This window comes from Anguilla rostrata, chromosome 10, assembly GCF_018555375.3.
Source record: "Anguilla rostrata isolate EN2019 chromosome 10, ASM1855537v3, whole genome shotgun sequence".
NCBI classification, from domain to species: Eukaryota; Metazoa; Chordata; class Actinopteri; order Anguilliformes; family Anguillidae; genus Anguilla; species Anguilla rostrata.
Window position 1 is genome coordinate 8474635 of NC_057942.1, and position 27684 is coordinate 8502318.

The 27684-nt window shown below is 47.2% G+C and overlaps 2 protein-coding genes across 20 annotated transcripts in view; both read left to right on the forward strand.

Moving 5' to 3' along the window:
* LOC135264872 (ankyrin-1-like) overlaps positions 1–20329 on the forward strand; it is a 126946-nt gene extending 106617 nt beyond the window's left edge. For 15 of the 19 annotated variants that reach the window (XM_064353822.1, XM_064353826.1, XM_064353830.1 and 12 more), the window contains 6 exons: positions 1773–2430; positions 2644–2971; positions 8745–8828; positions 11055–11207; positions 13063–13157; positions 15380–20329. In XM_064353822.1, the coding sequence (XP_064209892.1) occupies positions 1773–2430; positions 2644–2971; positions 8745–8828; positions 11055–11207; positions 13063–13134 (1295 nt within the window). In that variant the 3' untranslated portion in view covers positions 13135–13157; positions 15380–20329. Of the gene's footprint in view, positions 1–1772; positions 2431–2643; positions 2972–5433; positions 6171–8744; positions 8829–11054; positions 11208–13062; positions 13158–15379 lie in introns of those variants that run through there. The other 4 variants (XM_064353824.1, XM_064353837.1, XM_064353832.1 and 1 more) reach the window with 4 other exon arrangements.
* A 538-nt stretch (positions 20330–20867) lies between these two features.
* LOC135264884 (eukaryotic translation initiation factor 4E-binding protein 1-like) lies at positions 20868–26183 on the forward strand. The gene is made up of 3 exons (XM_064353871.1): positions 20868–21304; positions 24715–24909; positions 25187–26183. The coding sequence occupies exons 1-3, from the start codon at positions 21172–21174 to the stop codon at positions 25216–25218; spliced, it is 360 nt and encodes a 119-aa protein (XP_064209941.1). The 5' UTR covers positions 20868–21171; the 3' UTR covers positions 25219–26183.
* The last annotated feature ends 1501 nt before the right edge of the window (positions 26184–27684 follow it).

The window sequence follows — 27684 nt, forward strand, 5'->3', positions numbered from 1 at the left end:
ATCCCTGTCATGGCCATTTATATAAATTAGGAAGAGCAGTGGTCCCAGCGCCAATCCTTGTGGGACTCCACTTCCCATAGTACCCTGCTCAGTTAAGATCCTTCCTACAACTAGTCTTTGTGTTTGATAATGTAGCCAGTTCCGAACTCTCTACGAAAGACGTTCTCGAATTCCTTCTGTCTTCATTTTGCTAATTAGGCTCTCAACAGTGGAGCCTCACCTGTGCAAGGTCATGATTCATCAGAAGTAGTAACTGGCCACTGGCTTATTAGCCAAACTCATCCCAAAAAGTTTGGCAGACATAGTTATCATCAAGGATAACCCGGTCGGGCTCATAGTACTGTAAGGTTATGAGCAGCCTGGCCAGGCTCATAGTACCGTAAATTTTATGAGCAGTCAGGTAATGCTCTTAGTACCATACAGTTATGAGCAGCCTATTCATGGTTATAGTACTGTAATGTTATGTTCAGCTTGGTCAGGCTCATAGTATTATGAGGTTATAAGCAGCCTGGTCAGGCTCATAGCACTGTAAGGTTATGAGCAGTCTGGTCAGGCTCATAGCAAGCTACGCAAGCTGGTTGTTTTAATGAAACATAATGAGTTGGAAACTACTTCCAAATGTAAGTTCACTATTCTCTGTGGGTGGGGAGGGGAGACTGATCATGCTGGAAAAGCCATCTTTGGGTCTTCATCCCCAAACCAATAACCTGTCTCTTACCTTGGGCTTCTATGGGACATTACAGTACTAAAGTGTATTGTATCAAGAGCTGTATTTAGAGAGAAGAAATACAATATTTATGAGTGACTGGGCATTTGGTCTCAGGTCAGGAAGATACTGGGGTAAATAAAATGAATTATAATAGTGTACTTCAGATTTGTGTGTGTCTGTGTGTGCGTGTGTGCGTGTGTGTGTGTGTGTGTGTGTGTGTGTGTGTGTGTGTGTGTGTAGAGGGCCCTGCATGCTTGCCTGCCAGCCTGAAGATAATAGCGTGCGTTTACCAGGCATGCCTTGCCTGCTGAAATTACAGAGTGTGCGTGTGTGTGTGTGTGCGTGCGTGTGCGTGCGTGTGTGTGCGCATGTGTGTGTGTGTGTGTGTGTGTGTGTGTGTGTGTGTGTGTGCGTGTGTGTGTGTGTGCGTGTGTGCGTCTGTGTGTGTGTGTGTGTGTGTGTGCGTGTGTGCGTCTGTGTGTGTGTGCGCGTGTGCCTCTGTGTGTTTGTGTGCATGCGTGCACGTGTGTATGCGCGTGCGTGTTTTCGTGTGGGTGTGTTTGTGTGCCTGCTTGTGTGTGTAGGAGAGAAACAGTGTGTGCTGTTGCCTTGCAGCCCTGGTTGACAGCATAACTCCAGCGGCAGGAGCAGCAACAACAGCAGCAGCATAAGCAGCAGGGGTGGTGGCAGCAGTCACCGTCCATCCCCCTGAAGGTAGTAGCCAGTATGGCAGCCCCAGCCCTCTCTGGACCATGCCCAGTTTACCCCGTTCAATGTGGCTGCTTCTGCTGCTGTTGATGTTCCTACTTCTGGTGCTGACTGATCTGGCTTAACAACCCCCCCCCCCCAACAAAAAAAAACACCTTCCTCTTCCCCCTGCACTGCGTTCCTGGTTACGCGCCCTCCCTCGGCTAGCTCTCCTGCAGCCACCCCCCCCCCCCTTCCCCCGCCTCTGGCTCCTCCCTCTCCCTGGGCAGGGGCACGTCCCCCCTGGGTTTTTGGGGAGCAGGCGGGAGGCCGAGGGGGGGCCCGTGTGAGTGTGCCTCTCTCTGTCTCGCTCCAGGTCACGGGCTAGTGCAGGAGGAGCTTCTCTCCCCGGCCTCCATGCACTACCTCCTCCCCTCCCCCCTCAGCGGGGAGCCCTACTGGCAGGAGGTCTCCAGCATGGACTGCGCCCCCATCGCCACCACAGAAGAAGACACGCTCATGGAGATGTCCGAGGTGCAGGTGTGGCCCTCGGGGGCCAGTCCGTCCCTGGTGGCCGTGGAGGACTCCTCGCTGGAGTGCAGCAACGCCGACGATTCGGAGGGGCTCCTGGGGACCCCTTACGGGACGCTGTGTCGGCCGGATAGCGGGGCCAGCGGCTACAGCGGAGGGGGCGGGCTCAGCGGCTCCATGGAGCTGGTGGAGGCGGTGGAGGACCTGGCGGAAACGGGCGGAGCCAACCCCGGGGTCAACGTCAACGGGCTGGACAAGGGTCAGAGGTCGGAGGTCGAGAGGTCGGAGGCGACGGCGGCGGCAGGCGGCAGCATGACGAGCAGAGCCGGAGAAGGAGAGGGAGGAGGAGGAGGAGAAGGAGAGGGAGGAGGAGGAGGAGGAGGAGGAGTGGAGGGGCCGGGCTCAGAGGATGGCCTTTCTGTCGTTGCAGGACAGCAGCGAGTGTACGCCCGGCTGAGCGAGTCGCCCGGACTGAGCCGTGTCGCCGAGCGCAACGGCGACAGGTGAGGCCTCCCAGGTGCACCCCTACCACCTGGGCATGAGGTCAAATCCCAGACAATCACACAAAATGCACATTCTGGGTAACAACAAGAAACTTTGGTGTGGTTGTCCATCTTGCTCATTTGGGTTTGTTCATGAACTGTCAAAGATGCCACTTTTTGTCCTTTGGTAACAAATTAGCTTCCCATCCCCCCCAACTCCCTCCCTCTCCCCAGGTCGGGCAGCACCTCCTTCCTCTCTTACCTGCAGGACCAGTCGAACCCGGGCTGGCACTGCAGCCCGGATTCCCCGCCGATGTGGGCGGGGCCAAATTCCAGGCAGTGCATAGAATCTGTGATGTCATCGGTGCGGGCCGGCGTGGGCGGGGACTCCAGCCAGTCGCGCGTCTCCCAGGAGTCCCTGCTGCAGCCGGTGCGGGACACGGGGCACTCCGAGATCCTGATGGGTCACTTTAGGGGGACGCAGCCCTTCGAGAAGGGGCTGGGCTTCCCCCATCGCGCCCCCGAGCTGCGGGGGTGGGACGAGGCACGCCTCAGAGGGCAGGTCAGTTTTTCAGGGTGACACCCGAACTCCCGCCCTCTCACACCAAGATCCCAGATACTCTCCCTGTCATCTCTTTCATCATCTTCAAACACACGTGTGGGTAGCTTTGGTTTGGGAGAGCCGAGTGGTCAATCAACAAGCATCAGTTAACGCTTGTTAAGAGTCGTCATGTGGGAATCCCTCAACCAGGGGTTCGATTTCCAGCCATGGTGCTTTCTCTACTGTGATCCCATCTCTGTCTGCAACCCTCTCTGCTTTCCCCCTGAATGAAGTGAAAAAATAAAAAAAACAAGGGTGTACTGTGACAGAACAATGATGACAGTCATGATACAGGAATGCACGCATCAATGTTTTGACAGCTTGCCAAATTCATTTTAATGATCACTGAATTTGGCAAGCTGTCAAAGGTGAACCCTTAAATTTCATTGTGTAAAATAATATCCCATTATTATTTTATTAAATTAATTTCTGGTATTAATTCGTCAAAATGAATATGCATAGTCATTCTTCAGCACGACTGGTTCATTGGAGTTTTACAATGTATTTCAGACTCATTGCACTGGATGGTTTGTGCTTGACTTTGTGTTAGCTAAATGGATTTGCACCTGTGAGGAGTTGTCCAATTAAATGTAGGCATTAAGCAGATGCTCACATCCAAGGGAACATGCAAAATGGTCTTGGTATTGAGTGTAGCTGAAACCAAGGGGGTAACAGCTAGCCTAGTTGTTGTTCCTACTAACATAGTAGGAACAAGAAGTAATAAATGGATTTGATGTTGTGTTAGCAGTAGCAGCATTAGAGTTCAGGGTATACGTGCTACAAATGCACCCAGAGAAACGCCTCTTCCCAATGGGCTCCTGTTCACAACACACCCCCCCCCCCCTCCCGTTCTGCAGACGAGTCGAGCCTAACAAGGGCACGAACGCAGTCGGTCTACCCAAATATAGCGCCCTCCCACATAGCCCCTCCCCCGCCCTCCCCCTTCCTGTTGCTGAGCTGCTCTGGCCTGAGTTGGTTGGCACGGTAACGTGGCACAAAAGCACAGATTCTCTTGTCACACCAGATACTCAGCTCCTACGTTGCATCCATCCTCTCTGCTTCTTACCTGCAGGAGGTTCCTGGTCAATATTACACTGCAGAACTGCAGCAGAATATCAAAACGTTTGTGATGTCATAGAAGGACTGGAATGGAATTGTGGAATTGTGGAAGTGTGGAATTGTGGAACATCATTTGGCCGTGCCACTGGAATCTAGCCAATCACCCGCTGCCCACACAGTACATGAAGAAGGGGCAATAACTTAACTGTGCAATAGCATCAGTGGGCAAGGCTCTCTGTGGAGCCCCTTAGCCCTTAGTGCATGTTAGCATAGTAGATTAGTGATTGTGCAGGTTGAGTGAACTGCACAGCCTGTCCGGGTCAAATTACAGTGCAGAGAGAGTCAGGCAGAGAGCCCAAACCTGGCCCTGTGTGAGAAACACTATCCCCTACACTGACGATGGGGGAGGCTGACTCTTCCCTTGAGATGCCGCCTGCGTTGTGTTGCAGCGTTCCAGTCTCTCCAGGGCTGCCGTTCCTTTGTGTTCATTCACTGTCATCCTCTGAGGTCATTTACACGTCAGTATCTGGCAGTTATTCCTTTACAGAATTGTTGTGTATGTTAAGTACCATAGTCAAAGGTACAATGGCAATGCCCCACCTGGGAATCAAACCTGCAGCCTTTGATCTACAAGGCCAGTTCCCAAGCCTGTCATGCTACACTGCTGCCAAGAGCATGTTATATTGGGACAGTCAGACATAAAGGACGCAGATGAGAATAGAAACACAGGTCCCAGCTGGGGCGATTAGCGATTTTGTTTGGCATTGTGCGTCCTTGTGTGTGTTTGTGTGTTGACCGGGTATTTGGCCGAACGCCGGAGTTGGTGGGGGATTGGGCGGGGGGGGGTGGGACTGTTGGTTACACCTGTTGGTGTCACATTATTTATTTGTGTTTTTGTAGGCTGACAGAGCTCTGACAAAAGTCAACAGAGCCAGAATGCAGGTTCGCAAAGTGAGCATAGCGTAGCAGGCTTAAACACTACTCCCGTCCGTACAAGGCATTTCCTGTTGGCCAGAGAGCCACAACGCAAGCGGACTCGCATGTTTGCCGGAAATTCTGCATCACTGCGGAAATCAAGGAAGAAAATGAAATCAGTGGATATGCCCCCCTTCTCTCCAGAACAGATTTAGGGAGTTCCTAAAAAGCGGTTTGGGTAGTGATTGAAGGTAGAGGCGTCCATTGTTGCTGATTTCTAGTGTGGTAAATATGTGCTTGGAGGGGAATGTTAGTGAAACAGGCCAATGCCAGGGGAGGTGTTGGGTGGCCAGGACTGCCGCTCTGTCCAGCGAAACGGCATCGTGGGCCAGAGATGAAGCCATGGAGGTATTTAAAGCCTGCAGATCACATGTGTTAGGGTTGGGGGGGAGGGGCGAGGGGTGAGAGGGTTGTTTTTGGAAGTTGAGAGAGAGAGAGGGAGAGAGAGAGAGAAACGAGAGAAACTCCTAGGTTGCCGGGCGCCCGGATTTGATGACACAGGCCAGCCGCTGCTCCAGCGGGAGCGAGTGAACGAGAAAGAGAGAGGGATAGAGTGGGAGAAAAGTAACGGGAGCCAGTGGAAGAGCGCTTGTCCTTGTTCTGTCGGAGAAAAAGGGAAGGAGGGGGGCAGGGAGACTTAAGGAAGGGGGGAGAGAGAGAAAGAGAGTGAGAGAGAGAGAGACGAGGGGGAGGAAAACTGGACAACCGCGGTGAGTCTGTGCCGCTCCCGTTTTCCCGCTGAGAAGAGACGCCAGCGGAGGGGAGGGGGGTAGGGGAGTGTGTTTGGGGGGGCAGGAGGACCGTCCGTGAGCGCGTGCGTGGTCGTCCGGTGTTCGCCTCGCGGTTGGCGGTACAGGTGTGAGCGCGTGCGCGGTCGTTCGGGGTTACCGCGCGGTCGCCGGTCGTCATGTGGGCCCTGCTGACGGAGCTCCTCTTCAGCCTGGTGCTGCTGGCCTTCCTGGTCATCAGCTGCCAGAACGTCCTGCACATCGCCAGCGGCTCCGTCCGCTCCGTCCTCACCTACGTCCACCGGCAGCTCGACCGGGAGCTGGGCGAGGGAGAGGGCGCGGCCGAGGAGGAGGAGAACATCACCACGCGCGTGGTCCGCCGCCGTGTCATCCTGAAGGTACTGCAGAGAGAGAGAGAGGGAGAGAGGGAGAGAGAGAGGGGGGAACAGAGAGAGGGGTGGGGGTGGGGGGTGGGGGGTGGGGGGAGGGGGGAGAGGAAGAGGAACAGAGAGAGAGGTAGAGGGAGGAAGTGAGGGAAAGCGGAAGAGATGAATAGAGAAAGGGAGAGAGAAACTGGGAGGAGAGGTAGAGGAGGGGTGGGAGAAAAATAAAGGGGACAGAGAATTGTAGAGAATCTTTGGGCACCTTCACAACATCCTTTAATTAAAGCCCATTACTAATCTTGATTAGCCTATTGGATCTACGCACGAGATTGGCTTTCTGCCTGGGGGAAGCTAGCAGAATCACCATGGGAGCGTCAGTCACAGTAGTCACCTCAGATCCTGTGTGTCACCGTATTTCCAGTGATGCAGTGTGAGGAATCCATGGATATGAATTACAGCGTAGTGTTGGTAAGGGTTACAGATGGCTTCCGTAGGAACCTCAAGGGGTATTCTGAGGTAGAGGTCACTGACCTACTCAACAGGTGAGAGTACTGAGGCCTTGTGTGTGGAAACCAGGTCAAGCCAGAAAGTTGTGATGCTCTTGAATGTTCCAACTTGTTTTTCGGTTTGGTCTTATTGTTTAAGATGTTGTTCCTTCAGAGTTGCTGAGTGTGCTGCTTTTTGTTGTTACTCAGCACTGAATTGCTCAATTAAAGCAGTTTGTTAAGCAGTTAGATCATCTCAACCTGGTGTACTGGGTCTGAATTGATTGCTGATTTTAAAGTGAAAAACCAGCATACCTCCAGCGTGCCTCCAGGACCAGAGTTGGGGACCCCCAGGTAGAGGTGTCCTTTTCGACAGGGTCCCTAAAATAAGATAATATGGGAGATGGGAGTCTGACTGATGTCTGGTACTTGAATTTAGTTGTGTTGTTCCTGGGTTTAATTACTGAGTATTAAGGCCTGCCTTTTCCCAGCTGTGCTGTTGAGTCGGAGCACTCACAAGTGCACTCGTTAGGCCTGCCTGTTTGCTCGGTGATCGACTGGTCAGGTCTGGGAGTGAGTGTGAATGCTGCATTTGCATTTGGAGAGACAGGCCAATACGCCTGCAGTAAAGCCCTTCTACTGGTTCCATAACCACTCCCTCACATTCCTAAGATCCTTATTGACAGGTGGGCTGGGGTGTGAGGGGGGGGTTTGACCAACCTGGGATTTGAGGGGTTGGAATGGCTTTTCTCACACCCCTGTAATACGGTTGTTAACGTGCTGAGATTTGTTCTTATAAATAGTAGTGGCAGTGTGCCCTTGCAGTTATTAAAATAGCCCTCCTATTGTCGTTTAGTTTAATTTGGTTACTGTGGGGAACTGTGGTGAAAAGCCTCATTAGTGTCCACCCCCTACCACCCCCTCCCCGGCACCCTTTTCTTCCCACCTGTCCCCGTCATACTTTCTCTGTGATTCAAATTCAGTGTGCTTTATTGGCAGAAAGGAAAACAAACGTTTTCTCTGGTATGCTATGACAATGTCTATTGTCTTTCTCTCTCTCTTTCTTCCTTTGGCTGTCTTCTCTCCCCTCCCCCTCTCCCCTCTCCTCTCTCTCTCTTGCTCTTTCTCTGTCCCCCCCTCCCATTCTGCTGCATGGGCCCTGAATCGATGCCAGTTCAGTAATTGATGAGGGGGATGTGAGGCTCTCCTGGGGGGTTATTTTTAAGTTGTCTGGATTCCAAACCCAGTCCTGCTGACTCCTATGTCCCCCCCCCCCACCCGCAACGCCCCCTCCATTTTACATGCTGGTCCCGTTCCCTCTCTCCATGAGTATGTCTTTGCTACAGAGTCTCTCATGACTGTTTTGTCCCAGTCAATTCAACTCAATTACATGTTTTGGCCTGAAAAAAGAACAGGGATGCCAAAAAGTACAACATGCAAATAGTGTAAAAAAAGCAAGTGTACATTTTAACTGACAAACCTGAGACAAAAACTCTGAACTGATGATGATGATTGTGCTTCAAGTGAATAGGATTGTGTAATGGTATATTCTGGTGTGTAATGCTATCCTAATGCTATGCTACGGTGGATTGTCTAAAATATTTGGCGCTATACTGTATATACTTGTGCAGTGTCGTTTTATTGTGTTTCAGTGGGATGACGTGGACTGCATAGTGCTGTATAACACTGTCTTAGTGTTGTGTTTGCAAAATGTACTGCTATGTACTGTTGGGTAATGTCCTAACGTTGTGCTGCAGGGTAATGGGATGGACTGTATAGTGCTGGGTAACGTTGTCCTAACGTTGTGCTGCAGGGTAATGGGGTGGACTGTATAGTGCTGGGTAACGTTGTCCTAACGTTGTGCTGCAGGGTAATGGGGTGGACTGTATAGTGCTGGGTAACGTTGTCCTAACGTTGTGCTGCAGGGTAATGGGGTGGACTGTATAGTGCTGGGTAACGTTGTCCTAACGTTTGCCTTGCAGGGAGGCGAGATGGACTGTGTCGTGCTGCGTTGCGTTGTCTTAACGTTGTGTGTCGTGGGTGGAGGTGGACGGCGTGTCACTGTGTTAACGCTGCGTAACGTTGTCCTGGCGTTATGTTGCAGGGCGATGAGCTGGAGGATCTTCCTGGAGAGCAAGTGAGCGAGGAGCAGTTCACCGACGAGCACGGAAACATCGTCACCAAGAAGGTCCACACCCCCTATCCTAAAGTTAACACCCTGGGCTTTACCCACAGTGCATCGCTCACTTTCAGCACCTGTTTATCAAACACACAGCACAGTACAGTGTTTATGTACAGTACGCAGCACACAGCAAGATCTTCAGTGTATGTATGAACTCTGACAGAGTACGTTATACACTGATAGACTGCTTTTATATCCAGTGTGGTATAAATGCTGTTAGATTTGAATTAACACGGAAGGTTTTCCTTTGTGTAATAGGTTGTTAATGTTTTCGTAGGTATTTCTTTTTTTTGGATAACATTTATTTTGTTTCTCCAAAGTCACAAAAAATGTACAGATTTTCTGTTGCACATTTAATCCCTCCTGACTTTCAAAAAGATTCTGCTGTTGTCTTTGGGGATTTCTCTGTAGAGCACGTCAGTGATAACGTTAGCCACAGCACCATCCACCATTACATTACAAATCATCGTAGTCATCCTCATCACCACCATGGGCATCAACATCATCATCACCTCTGCCACTGTTAAGTGATTAACAGTAATAACACTTTGTAGAACATGCTGCCAAATACCATCCCTTGTGTTCCCGAGAGAGGTATAGTTTCAGTGGGTGGGGCCTCTGCTATGCCCCGCCCACCTGCCCCCTGCCCTCAATGTGCACAGGCTCATAGACTGTGGAGGATTTCCTGCTGGTTTAGGCAGGGCAAAACTGGTGGGAAAACAGATTGAGTCTGAACCCCCCTCTCACACATACACTATAGCCGCGTTTCCACCGAAATTACCCGGAACTTTCAGTCCCAGGAACTACTTTACCAGGAACTAAAAGGTTCCTGCAGCCAATGGTTGTCTGCGTTTCCACCGGGGTCTAAAGTACCGCGAAGATTAGGCAAATTAGCCCACTGACGTTGTCGTCGGTCCATCTGTCATATGATTTCTTCTGTTACCCCATACTACCACCGAAGTAGCCTACATTATTTTCTAATAACCGGGACAGCCCGGAGGGGTTTATTCCACTTATATACAACGGGTTACCAACAATGACTATATATGGTTACTTTTGTATTTATTGATTTTCATATATCCTCTCAAACACATTCATTAACAGCAGAAAACATGCACACGTTGTAAACAATTTGCTGTTTTATTACTTTCTCGTCGTCAATTCCATATAGGCTAATCGCGAAATGACAAGAATAGAACGAAAACTCGGACTTGCGTGAAAATGTAAATTAGTAGTGGTACAGCCACCGTTTGCTTTCCTTCGAAGTGCGGAAGGTGATTTCCAGTTTGCTTGTACTGTATCACCAATGTTAATTATGCAGAACTACCGCATACCTCACATAACTGTATCAAACGTTTTGAGTCAATTACAACGGGCTAACAAAGAAAATCCGGAAGAAAATATTCAGCAACCGAATTAATCCGTTTGAATGTTTTGGTAGCCTACGTAATATGCTGTCCCAGCACGAATGCTTAGCATTTTATAAAACGAATACTAAAGCAAGAAAAGAACAGAAGAGCACACGTTATAATTCCAAGACGTTGACAGGCTATAACCAAAAGTAGGCTACTGCGCCGCATAACATACAAGTTTGATTTGAAGTTATTATGAAAATAAATTGGTTTGCCGCTGCATATTTTCAAACATGGCGGGTAATGGCGGAAAATAAATACAACACAAATGCTACGAGTACTCGACCAATCAGAAATGTTCAGCGCTGCAAGCTCCACCCAAAAGGTTCCTGTACTTTCGGAAAGTACTACCCCCCGAGCAGGAACGTTTTGGGGGGTAAAACCCCCAGAACTAAATTTAGACCCTAGTTCCTGCGGTGGAAACGCACTGAGTTCCTCAAAAGGTTCCTAGTTCCAGGGTATAGTTCCTGCGGTGGAAACGCGGCTTATGTTACCTGGTCTCTGTATGTCGTTGGGGTGGTTGGGGGGGGGGGGGGGTTACCTGTGGAGCAGGTTCAGTGGTGCACAGCTTGAGCAAATAGCTCACTGTAGATGATCAACTGAACCACAGTTTCCCTGTTCGATTAGCCTAAAATGGGTGAATTTTTTAAAATTAAATTCAGCATTTATACTTTTTATATTAGTAAGGGTGATGATGCAGTCAAAACTCTCCTTTGGAAAGATACCCACACGCACATATACACACATACCCTCACACACACACACATGCAATGAGGACATGAAGCTGACCCTCCTCTCTCTCCCTCCCTGTGTGGGGCAGATTGTGCGGAAGGTGGTTCGGAGGGGGAAGGGTAATGGCTCGGAGGGGGGGCAGGAGGTGATCGTGGAGGGCTCCCTGCAGGAGGCCGAGGAGCTGGAGGCAGAGGCTGAGCAGCTCATGAACTACGCCATTCTGGGCCGGGAGACCAGCAAGGTGGGCCAGAACCGGGGGTGGACCGCAACCACCCAGAGCAGAGCCGGGCCGAACCGGGCCAAACCACGCCAAAAACAAGCCAAAAACAAGCCAGCCCACACTAAAGCTGGGGCCCACTTCCCACTTTCAATTCAGTCATTTAACTCACAATTCAAACACACAAACAGACAGACAGAATGTCCGTAATGTTCTGTGAGATGAGCTGACTGAGTTGGACTGGGGATTGGCCCCCAGCTGCCCAGCTCTGGCAGGGCTACTCTGATCTGCCCTATGCAGGTGTACAGTGCTCCACAGTGGATTGACCTGGGGAGCCGTGCTAGGTGGTGACTGGAAGAAGGGTAGGCTCAGCTAGGCTGGATAGGCTTGGCGCTCTGGCCTGAGCCAACCTGTGCTGGGCTGGAATTTGCTGGGCTGGAGGAAAAGGCCTTATTCAAAGGGTGTCCACATAAAATAGTCTTATTCAGGAGGTATTAATGTCTTTCTTCGTCAGTGTCAGAATGTTAAACAGGGTCTTACTCAGAGGGTATTGGTGTATAAAATATGTCTTACCATGCAGTTATCAGTGTGTAGAATAAGTCTTACTCCAAGGTTACCATTCTGTAAAATTGGTCTTTCACAAAGTAAAAGTAAAATAAGTTTCACTCAATGGGTATGAGTGTGTAAAATTAGCCTTAGGTTTATAGGATGTCTTACTCATGGGGTATCAGTGTGCAGTCAGTCCCAGTGAGTACAAGAAGCATGGGTCAGAACCAAATCTGCGGAAGCCAAACTGAAACTGGACTATGGTGTGAGAGTGGTTTGTGCATGGAGGAACCAGACAGTGCCCCCTGCTGGGGAGAGCGTGTACCTTAGCACCCCAACCTACCCCCATGACCCCCCCCCCCTTCCCAAAACCTCCATTAGCTCTGTGTCCCCATCCCTGCTGCATCTCTCTCATCTGCATACTGCTTTACCTGTCCTCTGTGTCGTAGTCCTCCACCCCCCCCCCACAAGCAAGAACCAAACGTTTGCTCAGAGATACCAGTCATCATCAGTGAAGCATGTCTGTCCAAGCGACAGGAACATGCTTCAGAAATCCTCACCTCATCCCGGATAGGTCTGACACGTTTCCCTCCCATGCAGAGTAACACCAGCCTGTCGGTTAGTTTGGTGTGTGATGCGCTGGGGTACGTGTTAATTTGCCGTGTTCAGAATTGGTTCTTGTGTGTGAGCAGAGATGTGTTGTTTTCCCCTTTGTTGTAACTCTGTGTGATCGTGTGACTTGTTGCCTCTCCCTTTACTCCTGACCCCTGACTTTTGACCTCTGACCCTGAACCCTGGTGTGTGTTACTAATCCAGCAGTGCATTCTGTATCTATCTCCGTGTCTCTGATACCTCTGCTCTTTTTCTTTTCTGTCTCTCCTCCCTCCCCACTCCACCTCTTTTTTCCTTGACCACCCTTGCTATTTCACTGTCTTTCTACACTTTCTTCTCACTCCATCCTTCATATTTTCTCTCCCCCTTCCTCTTCTCTCTCCTTACTTTCTCCATCCTTCTTTTCTCGTCTTTTCTTTTTTTTCTTCTGCCCTTTCCTCCTTCCATCTAACCACATCTTCTGTCCCCTTCCACTACCACTCCTTTATTCCTCCATCACTTCATCCTCATCCTTCTTTTCCATCCCATTCTTCTAACCTTTGACCTCTCCTACACTCTTCATCCGCTCTTAAATCCCCCCCCCCCCCTTCTGTCCTGCTCTCTGGCCATCCAATCTCTTTCTCTCTCTCCCTCCGCTCCTCAACCAATCACCTTTATTCCTTCACCTCTGCCCCCCCTCCCCCACCCTCCTGCTGCACACCCACCCCCCCTCCTGCTGTAGCCGGATTTTGTGGACATGAAGAAGGGTGCTCAGATAGTGAAACGCGCCAGTCTTCGGAGAGTAAAGCAGTGAGACAGACTGACACGTCCCTTCAGGTACGGGACAGACAGACGAATAGATGGACACATGGACAGACAGACAGACACACTGACAGACTGACGAACTGACCGATTCTCTGACTGCCTGAATGACTGACCGACTGGCCAAGATAATTTTTCATACCCTGCTGGTATCTCATACCATTTTATTGTAAGACTAAAGATGGCTTCATTCTCTTTGTGTGGTATGCCTGCCAGGCCTGTGTGAGAACACGTGTACAGTACATCAGTGTAAGGGCCACAGGGGGGTGAAAAGCATGGACTATTTCAGTCTGTGAGTGTTTCTGCACGAGCGATTCATTTAAGTCATTGATTGGCTAAAGAGTCAACACATCTTGTTTTCAAGGCCTTGATTGGCTGTTGATTGAAAGGAAACCACAGATACCTGCAGACACTGTAGCCCTCCAGGACTGGAGTAGAGGGTATCAGGAAGTGAAGTGGGTATCAATGTGTAAAATTGAATGTGTCTCTAAGATGTCAACATGTAATATATGGTCCAGCTCAGTTGCTGTCAGTGTCTTGGGACAGAACTCCATTGCAGATCACAGTTAAATGTCAGTATGTAAGCTGAATGAAAGGTCTATTTTGGTAGGTAGCAGTGTGTATGGGCAGGGAGTATTAAGGTAGTCAGGGCCTTATGATACATATATATGTCTCCCTGGATTTTTAAAGGGTATCTAAAAGAGTTAGTTCAAAGTGCATTACATGTCACTAAACACCCAAAGTTCAAAGGTCAAAATCTGAAGGCCTTTCATCATTTGAGTGTGGACAGTCTGGAGCAGCTGTATGCGTGTGTGTACGTGTCTGTGAGTTTGTGTGTGCACGCATGCATGCGTGTTGTGTATGTGTGTGAATGTGTGTGCGTGTGTGCGTGCGTGTGTATGTTTTGGTGTGTGTCACTTTTTAAAAAATGAATTCAGCAGGTTTAAGATACATTATAAGGCCAAAAGTATGTGGACGCCTGACATCCAACATCTCATCCAAAATTATGGAAATTTATATTGAGTTAGTCCACCATTTGCTGCTATAGCAACGTTCATTATTCTCTGAAGGCTTTATACAAGATGTTGGAGTGTTGCTGCAGGGATTTGTTTCCATTCAGCCAGAAGAGCATTAGTGAGTTCAGGCACTGATTGGACGATTAGGCCTGGCTTGCAGTTGGCTTTCCAATTGATCCCAAACATGTTGGATGGGGTTGAGGTCAGGGCTGTGTGCAGGCTAGTCAAGTTCTTCATCACCATTCTCAACAAAACCATTTCTATTTGGACCTTGTTGTGTGCCCAGGGGCATTGTCATGCTGAAACAGACAAGGGCCTTCCCCAAACTGTTGGGGAAGCACAGAATCGTCTAGAATGTAATTGTATGCTGTAGCATTAAGATTTGCCTTCACTGGAACTAAGGAGCCTAGCCCAAACCGTGAAAAACAACCTCAGACCAAGGGGTGTCCAGATACTTTCGATCTGGTGTGTTTCCACAGCGATACAATCATGGACAGTAGAATTACGGACTTGTACTATAAACAAAACAGTGGCATCAAACCGTAGTTTGAAAGTCCTTAACGGAGTTGCTGTGAATTCTGCCGCATGGTGTTTCTAACCTGCATATGACCTGAGGGGCTTGGAGGAACAACAGGTGTTAGTTAAGCAAACACTTGATTGACATGGGGGGCGGGGCTCAAACAGTGCTTGAGATATCAGGCCTTGTGCTGGTAGCAGTAGCCAAGGGCGTCTGTAAGACAAGCCATGTCTGTCCCCAGAGATATCAGCCTTTCACCTATATATTCCCCCTTATAGAATCTGACTTGGCCTCTCTCTCTCTCTCTCTCTCTCCCTCCCTCTCTGTCTCTCTCCCTCTCCCTGACCCTTCCCTCTCTGTCTTCCTCCCTCTTCCTGTTCCTTTCCCTCACTCTCTCTCCTTCTTCTGTCTTTCTTTCTTCCTTCCTCTTCGTCTCTTTCTCCCTCTCCCACTCTTCCTGTCTTTCCCTCCCACCTCTCTCACTCTCTCTCTGTTTGACTCACAGACGTGTGTGTGTGTGTTTGTGCGTGTTTGTGGCATGTGCGAGGGCAGCTAACTCGATCAGATTTGAGTCCAGATTCCGATCAAATCTGTCTCAGAAACCTGCCAAAATAAGGCTGGAGATGTGAGACAGTCCATCAAAACCCTGTCATGTGCTGAGGTGTCCGATATTCTCTTCATCTTCTCCTCTCTTCCTCTCTCAGGATCTGACATCAACTCCTAAACCATCCCTCATTGACACATGACAGACGGCAGGGGACGAGGCGCGGGGCGACGGCGGACAGGAGTAAGGAAACGGAAGAACCGCAACAGCCGAGCCAACGACAAACCAACGACGACACAAACGGCGACTCGGCAACGGCGGCGGTGGTTGTCATGACGATTTTGAGTAGCGGCGCGTGAAAAAGGGCGCAAAAAAAAGTGACGGAGATTTACTCATAGTTTTCTTACCTTTTTTTAAAAACAAAAACAGACAAAAAAAAAAAAAAACCAACGACAATATAGGCGTAGAAGCATGATTTCGTATAAAACAAAAAAACGAACTGAAAAAAGCAACAAAAATGTGCTTCCTGTTATCTCTCTATCAGCATGAGTGAATGCTGTCGCATGTCCTTATCTAGCGGCTGAAGAGGTATGAGGGGCGAGGGCGGGGTGGGGCGGGGTGTCCCAGGGCAATAGGGTGGGTCACGGGCGTTTGGGCCGGGGTGAATTTTAAAAGCCCTCCACCTCAAACAGGAGGGCGTATCTAACCGAAAAAGGGGGAGCCTACATTTGCTGATAATGACAAAGCAACAGCCCTTTTCACCCCATCACAAATCCTCGCCACCCACCACCAAACCCCCCCCCCACGCCAGCCTGCCCCATCCCGCCCAAGTGACACAGAGAACCTCTGGCAATTTTCGACCCATTGATCGCAGCGGCTCGTTCTCTCCATCCGGATATCGTTATTATTGTACATAAATATATGCACCAAAATGCTACGTGAATGTGTGCGCGTGCGTGCGTGTTTATGTTACAGAATCTGCCCAATGTGATGATGATGATGATGATGCTGCTGGCTTGATACATATCTTACTCTTTCCTGGTTTCTCTTGTTTGGTTAAATATATGCGTATATATCCTAAGACTGCTCCACGTGGGTATGAGGAGAAAAAAAAAAACATTCGTCGTCATCCTGCTTGTGAGTTTGTATGTCCGTTTTTTTGTGTGTGAGGGTGTTTGTTTTTTTTATTTAATTGTTTTTTCCCCCCCCCCCAGCCCCCTCTCTCCCCACATATCCGCCCCCCTCCCCGTCCTTTGGGACTTTATTGGGTTCTAAAGTGTCTCACTGTTGGTTGTGTTTTTGCAAAGACTCCCCTGACCTCTGGACATATATGTTTTACAGTGATTGCTGCTCAGAAAACGGAAATTTTGTTCAGTCCAGTTCTGTCTTGTTCAGTGTAGTTCAGACCAGTTCAGTGTAGTTCAGACCAGTTCCCCAGTCTGCTTCAGACTGGTTCAGTCTAGGCCGGTTTCCCTCTCAACCCAACCTGTGCCGCTGTAGTACTGAACACCCCCACTTGCACAGCTATACTTCTGAACATCGTACCTGTAAAGTTCTTACCCTACTTTTCTCCCAAATGCAAAGATTTGCTGACCCACCCCCCCCCCCTCCCCCACACACCCACACACATCTCTGCTCTCCACCAAAATCACCTTGTCTTCCAGGGTCCGGTGACCTGAAGTTTCTCACCGTGACATTACTTGTCTGCAGTGCTTTGTGGAGTGGCGCCCCCCTCTGGATGGTTCACGCCATGCACAAACACCTTTTTTTGTCCCAGTGGCTCAGTTTCCTACCGTGTCTATCCCACCATCTATGCTGGTGCAATACCGTGGATTGCCGTAAGAGGGTGCCCTAGAGTCCTCCTGCTGGCTCTATCGATCACAGTCCAGTGTCTTCTCTCCACAGCATAGCTCCTCCCTCTTTTTCACAATACAGACAGATCAGATGGAGGGACGCACTGCTGTGCCTGACAGCGATGGCTCCAGTTGAGCCAGTTTCCAGGAACGGAAGGGCCAACCTGCTTGGACCGTCTCTACATAAGAGAGCGAGCGTCGGTCGAGGGTCAGTCCTGCAGTAGAGGTTGAGCAGAAAGGAGGAAGCGGAAAGCAAGGGTGGTTTCCTTTGTTCTTTTTGGTTGTTTTGTTCTGCATTTTTTTTCTTTCTTTCTTTCTTTCTTTCTTAATTCTTGCAACTCTCTTATTTCCACTCAGGGGCGGAGCAGCAATAGAGCCACCAAGCACTGTGATAATAGACCGCAACACTGATCCCATTAGTGTGAACCTAACCCTGTCGCAAAACCCCACCCCCGCGCCCAACCCCCGTCTCCCTCATGCTCTCCTCCATAAACATTCTCTCTTTCTCTCCCTCTGTCTGCATCCACACATTTACACATCCCTCCCTCCTCCTACCTTCTCCCTCGCTCCCTCCTTCCCTCCTCTGGTTGATGTGGGGGGAGAAAACAAATCAGAGTCCTCTGTTTCTACTACAGCAATAATATTAACGCGGGGTGGTGGTGGGGGGGGGGGGGTGCGTTTGTACTTTAGCGTGCGTACAGTGTGTATGTACAGAAGGGAAGATGGGTTGCAGGATTTTGGATCTTTACTCACACACACACACACACACACAAAGGCACACACATACGCTCTCTGAGCTTCCAATCCTGACTCAGACCAGTCAGACAAATCACAAATGGCAAGACATTCAGGCAATGAAAGATGACATGTCCAGAGACCTGAAACGTGTCGAGTTCAGGATTAATCATGCGGTGAACCCTCTTTTTTTCACCCTTACACATTAGTGGGTTTTTAGAGGGGGGCCACAATGTTAGCGACCAGCTTTTAAGAGATTTTTTTTTGGGGGGTGGGGCAGGGGTTTGGCTCCCTACTCCAGTTTGACCTGTTTCTGCATCCCCAGGGGGTTCACTGTGATTGATGTACGTGCATTTTTCCCCTGTAGGTTTTTGTGAAGACTCTCCCGATATCTTCATATAGTAGCATTTCCCCCTCAAGTTTGCCTCTCTTATCATTGATATTGAGGAGGAGGAGAACTCCAAACCCAATATCTCAAGTAGCCAGAGTTTTATGTGTCTGGTTTACCAGTCTGCACACACACACACACACACACACATAAACACACTTGTGTGTTCTCACCAAAAAAGGAATGTACTATGCTTATGAAAAGTGCTAAATCTCAGATTCAGATGAGTAGCCATCTCCTTACCATTTTTATTTTTTTACGCCTTAACATACATATTTGAAAAAAAAACGTGTCAGATTGAGGACTGTTCACTACCTCTGTACAAGCAGGCTGAGTCTTGCAAGCAGAGCGCAGTTGGGTTTGTTTGCATGTAGGTGTGTGCGCATGTGTATATATGTTGGACATATATAGCCCCCTTGTGGCTGCCTGGAGTAGTGCATCTGGAACAGAGGCCATCAGACACAGGCAGGTACAGGTGTGGGGCGAAGGCTGACAGCAGAAGCATTGTACCCTCCTGTCCCAAAGAAAAGGCACATTAAAGTGATGGTTTAGAGCCAGATCCTCAAAACTGTACATCATAAAATATTACGCATACACAGGTGTGCCGCAGCAGTGCTGGTCATGTTGTCAGAGACCAGTATTGATATGGTGAACACATGAAGTGAAGATATAAAAAAAAACACCTGCAGCTAAACCATCTGACAAATATAAGCACATAAGGATAGTCTTTCTTATCTGTATTCATCAGAGCCCTTTAATGCTTATAGGTTTGCTTGTTTTGTGTTTTTGCCTGAAGCAGAATGTGCCTGGTTCCTTACCTGTGTATGTCTGCAAACAGTGTTTGTGTCTTTCCAGTGGATCAGTTTTTTAGTAGCTTGTATGTTCTCCCAGGGCTCTGAAACTGTGTTGGTATAGCCGCAGTGAATTTTGTGTATCGTACAACCACGCATACCATGTCAGGCTGATATCATGTGGATGTCAGTTCTTTTTTGACCTACGTGTCGCTCAGGTTTTTAGCTACTGTGGGGATTTTGACAGTCATCCTTTTCACCACCCACCCCCCCACCCCCCAAACTTGATGATGTCACAAAAATTTAGAGAACATAGGAGGGGGGGGGGGATTGGGTTTGGAGGGGACGTAGTGTCAAAATGCCAACATAACCAAATGTATTATGTAAGATGAAAAACAAAGGTGACAAATGACAATGATGGCTGTGATGTAGCTTTTCAGTGGTTGGGCTGGGTATTTTTTCTTTCTGTTTCTTTGTTTTTTTTTTCATATGAGGGTCACTTCCTTTTCAATGGGATTTTCATTTTCATGTTTTCAGTTTGCAAAACAAAACAAAAAAAACTGAAGGGACATCAAGTCCTTTCTCTACTTGGGGACAGGAGGGAGAAGGGCTGTGAGGGTTGACTGAATGAGCCTTCCTGGTGCGTGGCCTTCGTCTCAAATCTCCCCTAAACTCTTGAGACATTGAGCCGGTCCAGTGGGCCTCACACAGTGACAGGCGTAGAGGAAGAGTCCATCTGAGGGAGGGGGGGGGGGGGGGGGGGAGAGTAGTTTAGGGGATCATCCAGATTTTTTGGATGAAGAAAAAAAAAAACAAATAAACAATGAAAGAACCTTGAAGTGATGATAATATTATAAACAAGTTCATGCAAAAATATTAACTTGCAAAAACTAGAGTTTACTTATACTCCTTTAGAATGGATTGATGACATTATTAACGCAATAGCATTATACTCAGTACTAAGGAATGCAACTGCGCACATGCACAGAAAAATGTTTTTAATATAAATATATATAAATATATGAAAACTATATATTTCATTAGAATGCTATGCACCGTTACTTGCTATCTGGGACTAGAGTTATGTTATGGGTGTACTTTTAGCATCTTAGCTACCAAGAGACTATTGAATTATGGGAAATGTCTGCATCCTGTGAAATACAGAGGGCTTGTAGGCATTTTAACTTGTTTTATTTTCTTTTTTATTGTTATGGAGAGGGAAAAAGGAAAATATATACAAGCCTTTCAGTCAGATTCAATCTGACATGAAGATATGTGTAGATAATTTACCCTGTACACCAGCTCAAATCATTTACAGAAATTAATAAAGAAAATTAAATATTTTAAGGTGTTATGATGTTTTATTTTTAGTGTGTGTGTTTGTGTGGGCCTGCATGAGAATATATGTCCTTTGTATTCTTCACTAGACAGGATACCAGTATGGGAGTGTTACCCATTTTTGGCCATAATATTTTGAATATACAACAAAATGTAGCTGCAGACATATTAGAAAATGAACATTACATTGCTAATGTTAAGTGAACACCACTTAACTTTTTTAAATACCTAGGGTCAATGTATCTACATACTAAGTATTTAAATGTGGATTGACATTCAGACAACATTTCATGTATCACGTTAGATTATTGTATCAATTAACATAAATTATATTTTAATCATCTTAGATTCTGCTAGTTTGGTGAATATTTTGAGGCTTTAAAAAAAATTAGATGCTGTTATTTTTTCCTATGATTTTTTCGTTGTAGCGCACCGACTGTTAAAAACAACAAATCCCAGCCTGCCACGGAAAATAACTATACCAAATACCAATAGGGGGCGACATCGCGATGTTTTTACCCCACTAAAACTGTTCCTGTTCTTGCGCTGCTTTGAGTGCGTGGTGTGTGTGAGAGGGAGAGGGTTTGGGAGCGTGCTCAGGTCTATCACAAGAGCTTGGCCTGTTTTGTTGGGTTGCGTGTGGGAATGCATGAAGCTAGCATTATTTGTAGCTAGTATGCGCATATTTATTTTATTTTTGTAAATAGTTCAAGCTTGATAGCCAAAGAAGCAACTAGCTAAGGCAATTGGTAGGTAGTTGCTTTATCTTGTTGCATTCTATATTTCTTAGCCGAAGGACCATTCACTTGTTTGAAGGCAATTTTTGAGCTCCAGCGTAAATCTGAAGATGTCTGCCGATTGTCAAAAGACCACGAGCAGGGCAATCCCAACTAGACGGGTGACTATAAACGACGCGACGCACTTGCCCCACGATTACTCCACAACTCCAGGAGGAACGCTGTTCAGCACGACCCCGGGAGGTAATATGTTAATACAGCTAAGCGACCAAAAACATTTGTGAAACAATTATTAAAAAAACTAATGTCAACAACTTGAAGCGCAAGTAATTTCATGCTCTGTTCAAATGCATTCATGAGCTGAACAGTATTGGTGGTTCTCTGTGGTTCTGGTCGATGTAGGATCCATGTACGGTGCTAGCTGGCTAACAAAGGAATCGGGACATGCAGCGCTCGTCGCTTGCAAGGCTAGCTACCAGGCTACATTCCAGTGCTACTGTAATTTACATTCTAAATGTTTTTTGATGTTAACTGTTTTCTTTACAGTATTACTGTGTTACTGAATGTGCTGTCACGTCGGTGCCATCTAATTTGAGGCACAGAGATTGCTAGCTGGCCGTGCAATAAATTATTAAAATATGTCTTTGCATGTGAAACCTAGGTAGCGTTTGTTAATTAAAACGCTGGCGTAGTAACGTTAGCCAGTTAGCTTTTGGTTAAGTATCAAAAGCGTAACGCTAGTCGATAGCTTGACATGCCTAAATGTTTGTTTGTGCAAGGTAGATGCTAAGTAGTTAGCCTGTAGTTAGTTAGTTAGCTAGCTCGTTAACGTTAAGTGGAAGCTATGGTGAATACAGTTTACTATATAATACTACACAATCATATGAGTGGATTTAACATTAAACTAGTCAGCATTAACAAGATCACTGTTGACACGCAGCCAGTTGGCTGCATGGCTAGTTAGCTGTTTAGCTAAAACCGTAAACACGGTCGGATGAATAATAATCTGAGTACAGTATAGCGACAGTAATCGAATCCTTTCGCAATTGTCTCCACATTGTTTTGTTAATTTACCGTAAACAACCTCGGGAGCGCAATCTTGTATCCAATGAAGAGAACAATCGGACGCGCAAGTGCCCTCACGTGATCCCGGTGCGCCTTCCTTGAACTCACTCAAACATTTGTTCCAGAAATAAAACCATCCAGTCACAGTGTCAGTGATTGGTTGCGCTCTTCAGTTTGGAACGATACTCACCTGTTCCCCAGTTTTAAGGGATAACAGGCATTTTATTTTATTATGGAGCTACCTTTTTCCTGGGTATAGCTACTTCTGACGTATACATGTCACGCATTGCGTTTGATAACGGTGCCGTTAGCCAGTTTTACCCAAGAGAAGTGTGCAAGTGGTGGTCGGTGACGGAACAGTCAGAAAGCGGATGTTGCTTTTTTGTGCATGTTATGGTTAGGCAGTGTTCTGTGTGTTTCCTTGCAAAGCCCTCACTTCCTCCTTCTCAACCAATCACAAATTTTGTTTGTGTTGAATATAGAACAGTAGGCTGTGACACATAAATCCCCCAAACCATATCAAGTGCGATGTGTCCATTTTGTCCGAGCTACAGTACACAAATATGATATGCCCCCGTAAAAATTCTACACCCCGTCCCTAAGCCTCACAGGGATGGAACAGGGCGTCCTGACGTTTTTTTTTTTTTTTTTAGGGGAACTGTTTTAGACGTGTAGAGAATGACAAATCGCTGATTGATTGGCTTAAATGGGAAAGGCAAACTGGAGAACAGGTGTTGTTAGTGACTCTGCTGTAGAGAGATTTGGCCGGATGCCCTGTTGGCGTGCGTGGGAGTTTGGCAGGGTGGCCTTTGCCACAGGTGGCAGTCCTCCGTCAGGTGAGGCAATAGGCCGTGCTGACACAGCATATATATTCCCAGCCACCATTGCACTCACACTTCTCTCCGCAGAACAGATTTAGTCTTCTTGCATCTTTCGCACCTGGGCTTTCGCCTCCCATTATTGACCTTACAAATTGTTTAGCTTCGTACCGGGTGCACATGCACGCGCGCACACAAACTCACACACATACACACACACACACACACACACACACATGCGCTCACACATACACACATTGACACGTACACACACGCTCTCACACGTACACACATTGACACGTACACACACGCTCTCACACGTACACACATTGACACGTACACACACGCTCTCACACGTACACACATTGACACGTACACACACGCTCTCACACGTACACACATTGACACGTACACACACGCTCAAACACGTATACACACACACGTACACACTCTCTCTCACACGTGCACACTCTCACGTACACACACACACACTCTCTCTCACACGTGCACACTCACGTACACAAACACACACACACTCTCTCTCTCTCTCACACATGCACACTCTCACGTACACGCGCGCACACACACTCTCTCTCTCTCACACGTGCACACACTCACGTACACGCGCACACACACACACAGGCATGGACTACTAGTAAGGGCTGGAGCTCTGTGCAAGAAGGGCTTGGAGGAACTGCCTTGATTTCATGTGGACGTCTTACCAGATACGGCACGCCCTTTTTGACACTCTATACATTCAAGATTGCGAAACCAATGCACAAACAGGCAATTTGGCACCAAACGGTGGCTTTCTAAAGCATGTATTTATAGTGGAGAAGTTGCACAATTCTTATAAGAAGTCCTTCACACCCTTCCCTTCTGCCACCCCAGATCCTGTTTTCCCCCTCGTCACTATTAAGCATTCATTTTCTGCTCAAGAGTTTAAAATGATATTTATGGTATTGCTCCAAATTTTGGTTTGCAATATTAAATTTGTCCTGTACATGCACACATTTTGCCACAAGGTTGGAATACTGAGGGTTGTTTGGAGTAGGCAGTTCCTGGAAGGATGGCATTTATGGTGTTGTTGTTCCTAGAACTTCCTACTACTGATTACTAGTGGTAATGAATTACTACTGGTTTAATTTTCTAAATGGCTGTGAACAGTAGTGCTGGTTCACTCCTGTACCAGCCCACAGTGAAACATTTTCACCATGGACACAAGGGCTGTCTACAGCTGTAGCTCGTAACTTTGACCAAAAATTCCAGATCAAATTAATGATTAGGCTAATTAAATGATTAAGAGCAGAAGCTGGCATACATCCAGTCCTTGGACCCCAGGCCCAAAGCAAACAACACGTGCAGAATATTTGTGCAGAGGCCACCACTCGATGGCTACCGTGTCCACATTGTTCCACAGATAGTGACGTGTGTTTTTGTTTTTGTCTTTGCTCGGTCCTGTTCTCTGTCCCCCTGCTGTTGAGCTGTCATCCAGTGTTTGTGTAGAAAATGTACGCTATCCTATAGCAGTGTCCGTGAATGCGGGGGACTGTATAAATGATGTTGCCTGCACGTCTCTGCACGTGTGTGCAACACAGATTCCTTTCAAGGGCAAAAATCTTTGCATGTTCAGCGTCATCGTCCTGGTGATGACGTACGTAGCAACAATTCCTTGGAGACAAACGGTCGAAATGCCATGGCAACAGTGACGTTGGCGCTTCCGTGGAGCATGAAGGCGCTTGACTTTGCTTCGCTCCCCTGTCTCCCCAGGCACCAGAATCATCTACGACCGCAAGTTCCTGCTGGACTGCCGCAGTTCCCCGGTGGCAAGGACACCCCCCCGCTGTCTGCCAGACATTCCTGGGGTCACCAGCCCCCCCTCCGCTCACATTAACAACGACAAGGCCCATCCTCCGCAACAGATCCTTAACAACAACTGCAGCACTCACGCCGAGAAGAGTGCTGGTAAGAACTCAGCCCTGGCCGAGTCTGATCCATTGCCACAACCTGATGGCACAAAAGCTGGAAACTGTTCAAGGGTCTGTAGGTCAGACGACTGTCCGTCCGTCTGTCTGCAGAGAGACAGCTGTGCAGATTTCATAATGTACAGTAGCGCCTCTGCGTTAAACGTGTCGACTGTTACAGAACCAGGCTGCATGATATCTCCGCAACTGAAGTTTGGCTGTTAAATGCAAAATGAAAACTGCTCCTGATGCATGTTTATTTTTATCTGTTTGCAAAGGGGAAGATGCACAATTTGAAATGGATATCTAACCTTGCCTGGGATCTGGTACAAGAGAGCCAGCAGTTACGATGACGATTACGATGATGATGGTGATGACGATGGCAGATGAAGATGAGAAATTTAGAGAAGAGACCCCCCCCACCACACCCACTCTACAGCTTTATCCTTCCTTGAGGCAGCTGCTGAAGATGGACCCTTAAACACTTGCTCTCATGGAAGACTGGTCCGAATAGCTACGCCAAACCTGTACTCCACCCCCTCCTCCCACCCTCCTTACCCACTGACCTGTGTTGGTGTGACACCCCTCCCTATTGGCCTATTTTGCCCCATGTGACATTTGACCTGACCCCCTATCTGTGTTCCATTAATCTCACCTCTAGACTCTCTAGAGAGACTCTCTAGGAAGGGAGGTTGCAGTTCCATGTCAATTGTTTTAGGAGGCTGAGGGGATAGGGGGAGATGCCCCCCCCCATGTTTAATTTAGGCAAAATTGCCCCCCTGGATGATAATAGGGTTATTTTCTTGTGGGACTTACATTCTTTGTTCTTACCCCCCAATGTCCAACTCATTTATGCATCTGAGCCTGTCAAATGATTCTGTCTTTCCTCTTGTTCAGTTTGCCGCTGCAAATGAACCACAAATGCCAATATCCAAAGACCACAATCTCCTCTTCATCATCATCATCACCCCCCCCCCTCCCACATTTCAATTATCATTCAGGAGTGTTTTTGTTTTCCCCAGGCCAGAAAGCTAAATGGCAGTAGTTGTTTTTTCTTCACTGGTCTCTCTTTAAGATTGCCTTTACAATGGTTTCGTTATCACTTGCTGGTACTTTTACCAAGTGAAACTGATTGTGCACCAAAATGGTTCAAACTTTGGAATGTAACATGCTCTTATTTTCTATTTTTTTGTTGATGAAACTTTTGAGACTGGAGAGATGATTGACATGGTTATGATCATGGAGGAGTAAATAAAAACTAAATGAGTAAATGAACTGTGGCCTTTTCTATGCGTTTAGTCACAATCCTCTAGTAGACTTATATCTGACTATACAGGGGTGGGGTTGGATGTCGATGGGTGGAATTTCACATCCAACCACACTCATTGATGCCAGCAATGGGTTAAAAAAAAGTTATGATTTGTCCATTGGACTATGAGGTAGGATGTCCAATGGTTGGCATTGAACTCCACCCTCCTGTTGCCTGCCTCCTCACATCTTCAGTGTATACGTTTGCTATTACGTCGTATCTTGCTCATTCTCACAGGGCAAAGTATCATAGTACAGTCAAACTGGCAATGAAAAGCTAATACCGTTTATTTCCATACGCTGGCTCTATATCCAGCGTTGCAAATACTATTTAACTCTTGTAATGTGCAATGGTAAATCCCAGTAATTACTAGGATTTAAAATGTAGTGCTGTCCCTTTGGCTTCTCGTCACGTGGTTAGTATTATAAACGCTGCAAATTTAATTTAACTCTGGGTTTCAGTAGCTGGGAAAGTCCTGACCTTGCCTGAACAGAACTATAAATCTCAAGCAAACAATTTTCTGTATAAACCAAGGCGGGTCCACTACTGAGATTCTTGTGTAAGCGGTGAAATTGCTTTAATATTGTCAATGCATATAATTTGAATACATCGCAATGGTCTTGGGGAAACCATTTCATTGATGATTTTTAAAAAAATATATAAATCCTGGTGAAGAGTGGGATAAGTTCTCTCCGCGCTGTCTAAAAAAATTAAACCTGATTGAGCACAATGAATAAGTATTGGAAAGGAGGAAGTATGTTCAATCAAAACAATGATGGGTCTTGAGTCATCTGGTTACCGTCATTAGTCTGGTAAATGGCTGTGCTGCCTGACTTCCCTGCATATGTCTTCACTAATCCTGCGGTGTCCGACAGCGTCACGAATGAAGCGAGATGTGGGTATTCACGCTCCAATGCAACTGCGAAAGAGAGGACTGAACTGGTCAAATGGCATTCCGGCCATGAGCACAAGCATTTTACAGTTAGAAACGTCAAAGTGGGCTTATTATAATCGTTTATCTTTAAAAAAAAGGGAGGTGCTCTTTGCTTCAGCCCTCCAATGCTATAGCCTACCTCTGGGACATTGTAGTGTAAAGATTTTCACTTCTTGTTATAAAGTATGAAAACAAATGCTGTATTTAAATGGCGTACCACAATTGATAAATATTCAGAACTTTTACTGAAGTGATAGACACTTAAAAGTAAAAAAAAACTTTTAAAATGGCGGTTTAATTTACCCCAGTAGGAGAAACAACTAAAATTACTTTGTGTCTGAAGCTCCAAAGGGAAATGGGGAAAAAGTCAACACCCAAAAATAGAGAGCAACAAACAATTATACTTCATGGTTATCTTTTAAACTAGTATAGGATTAAATAAAATCTCCAATTTGCTTGCAATATTTATTTGTTACCAATAGGTGGCATGTGTGGACAGATAATTTTTATTAAGAAAATAAATGACTGATGTG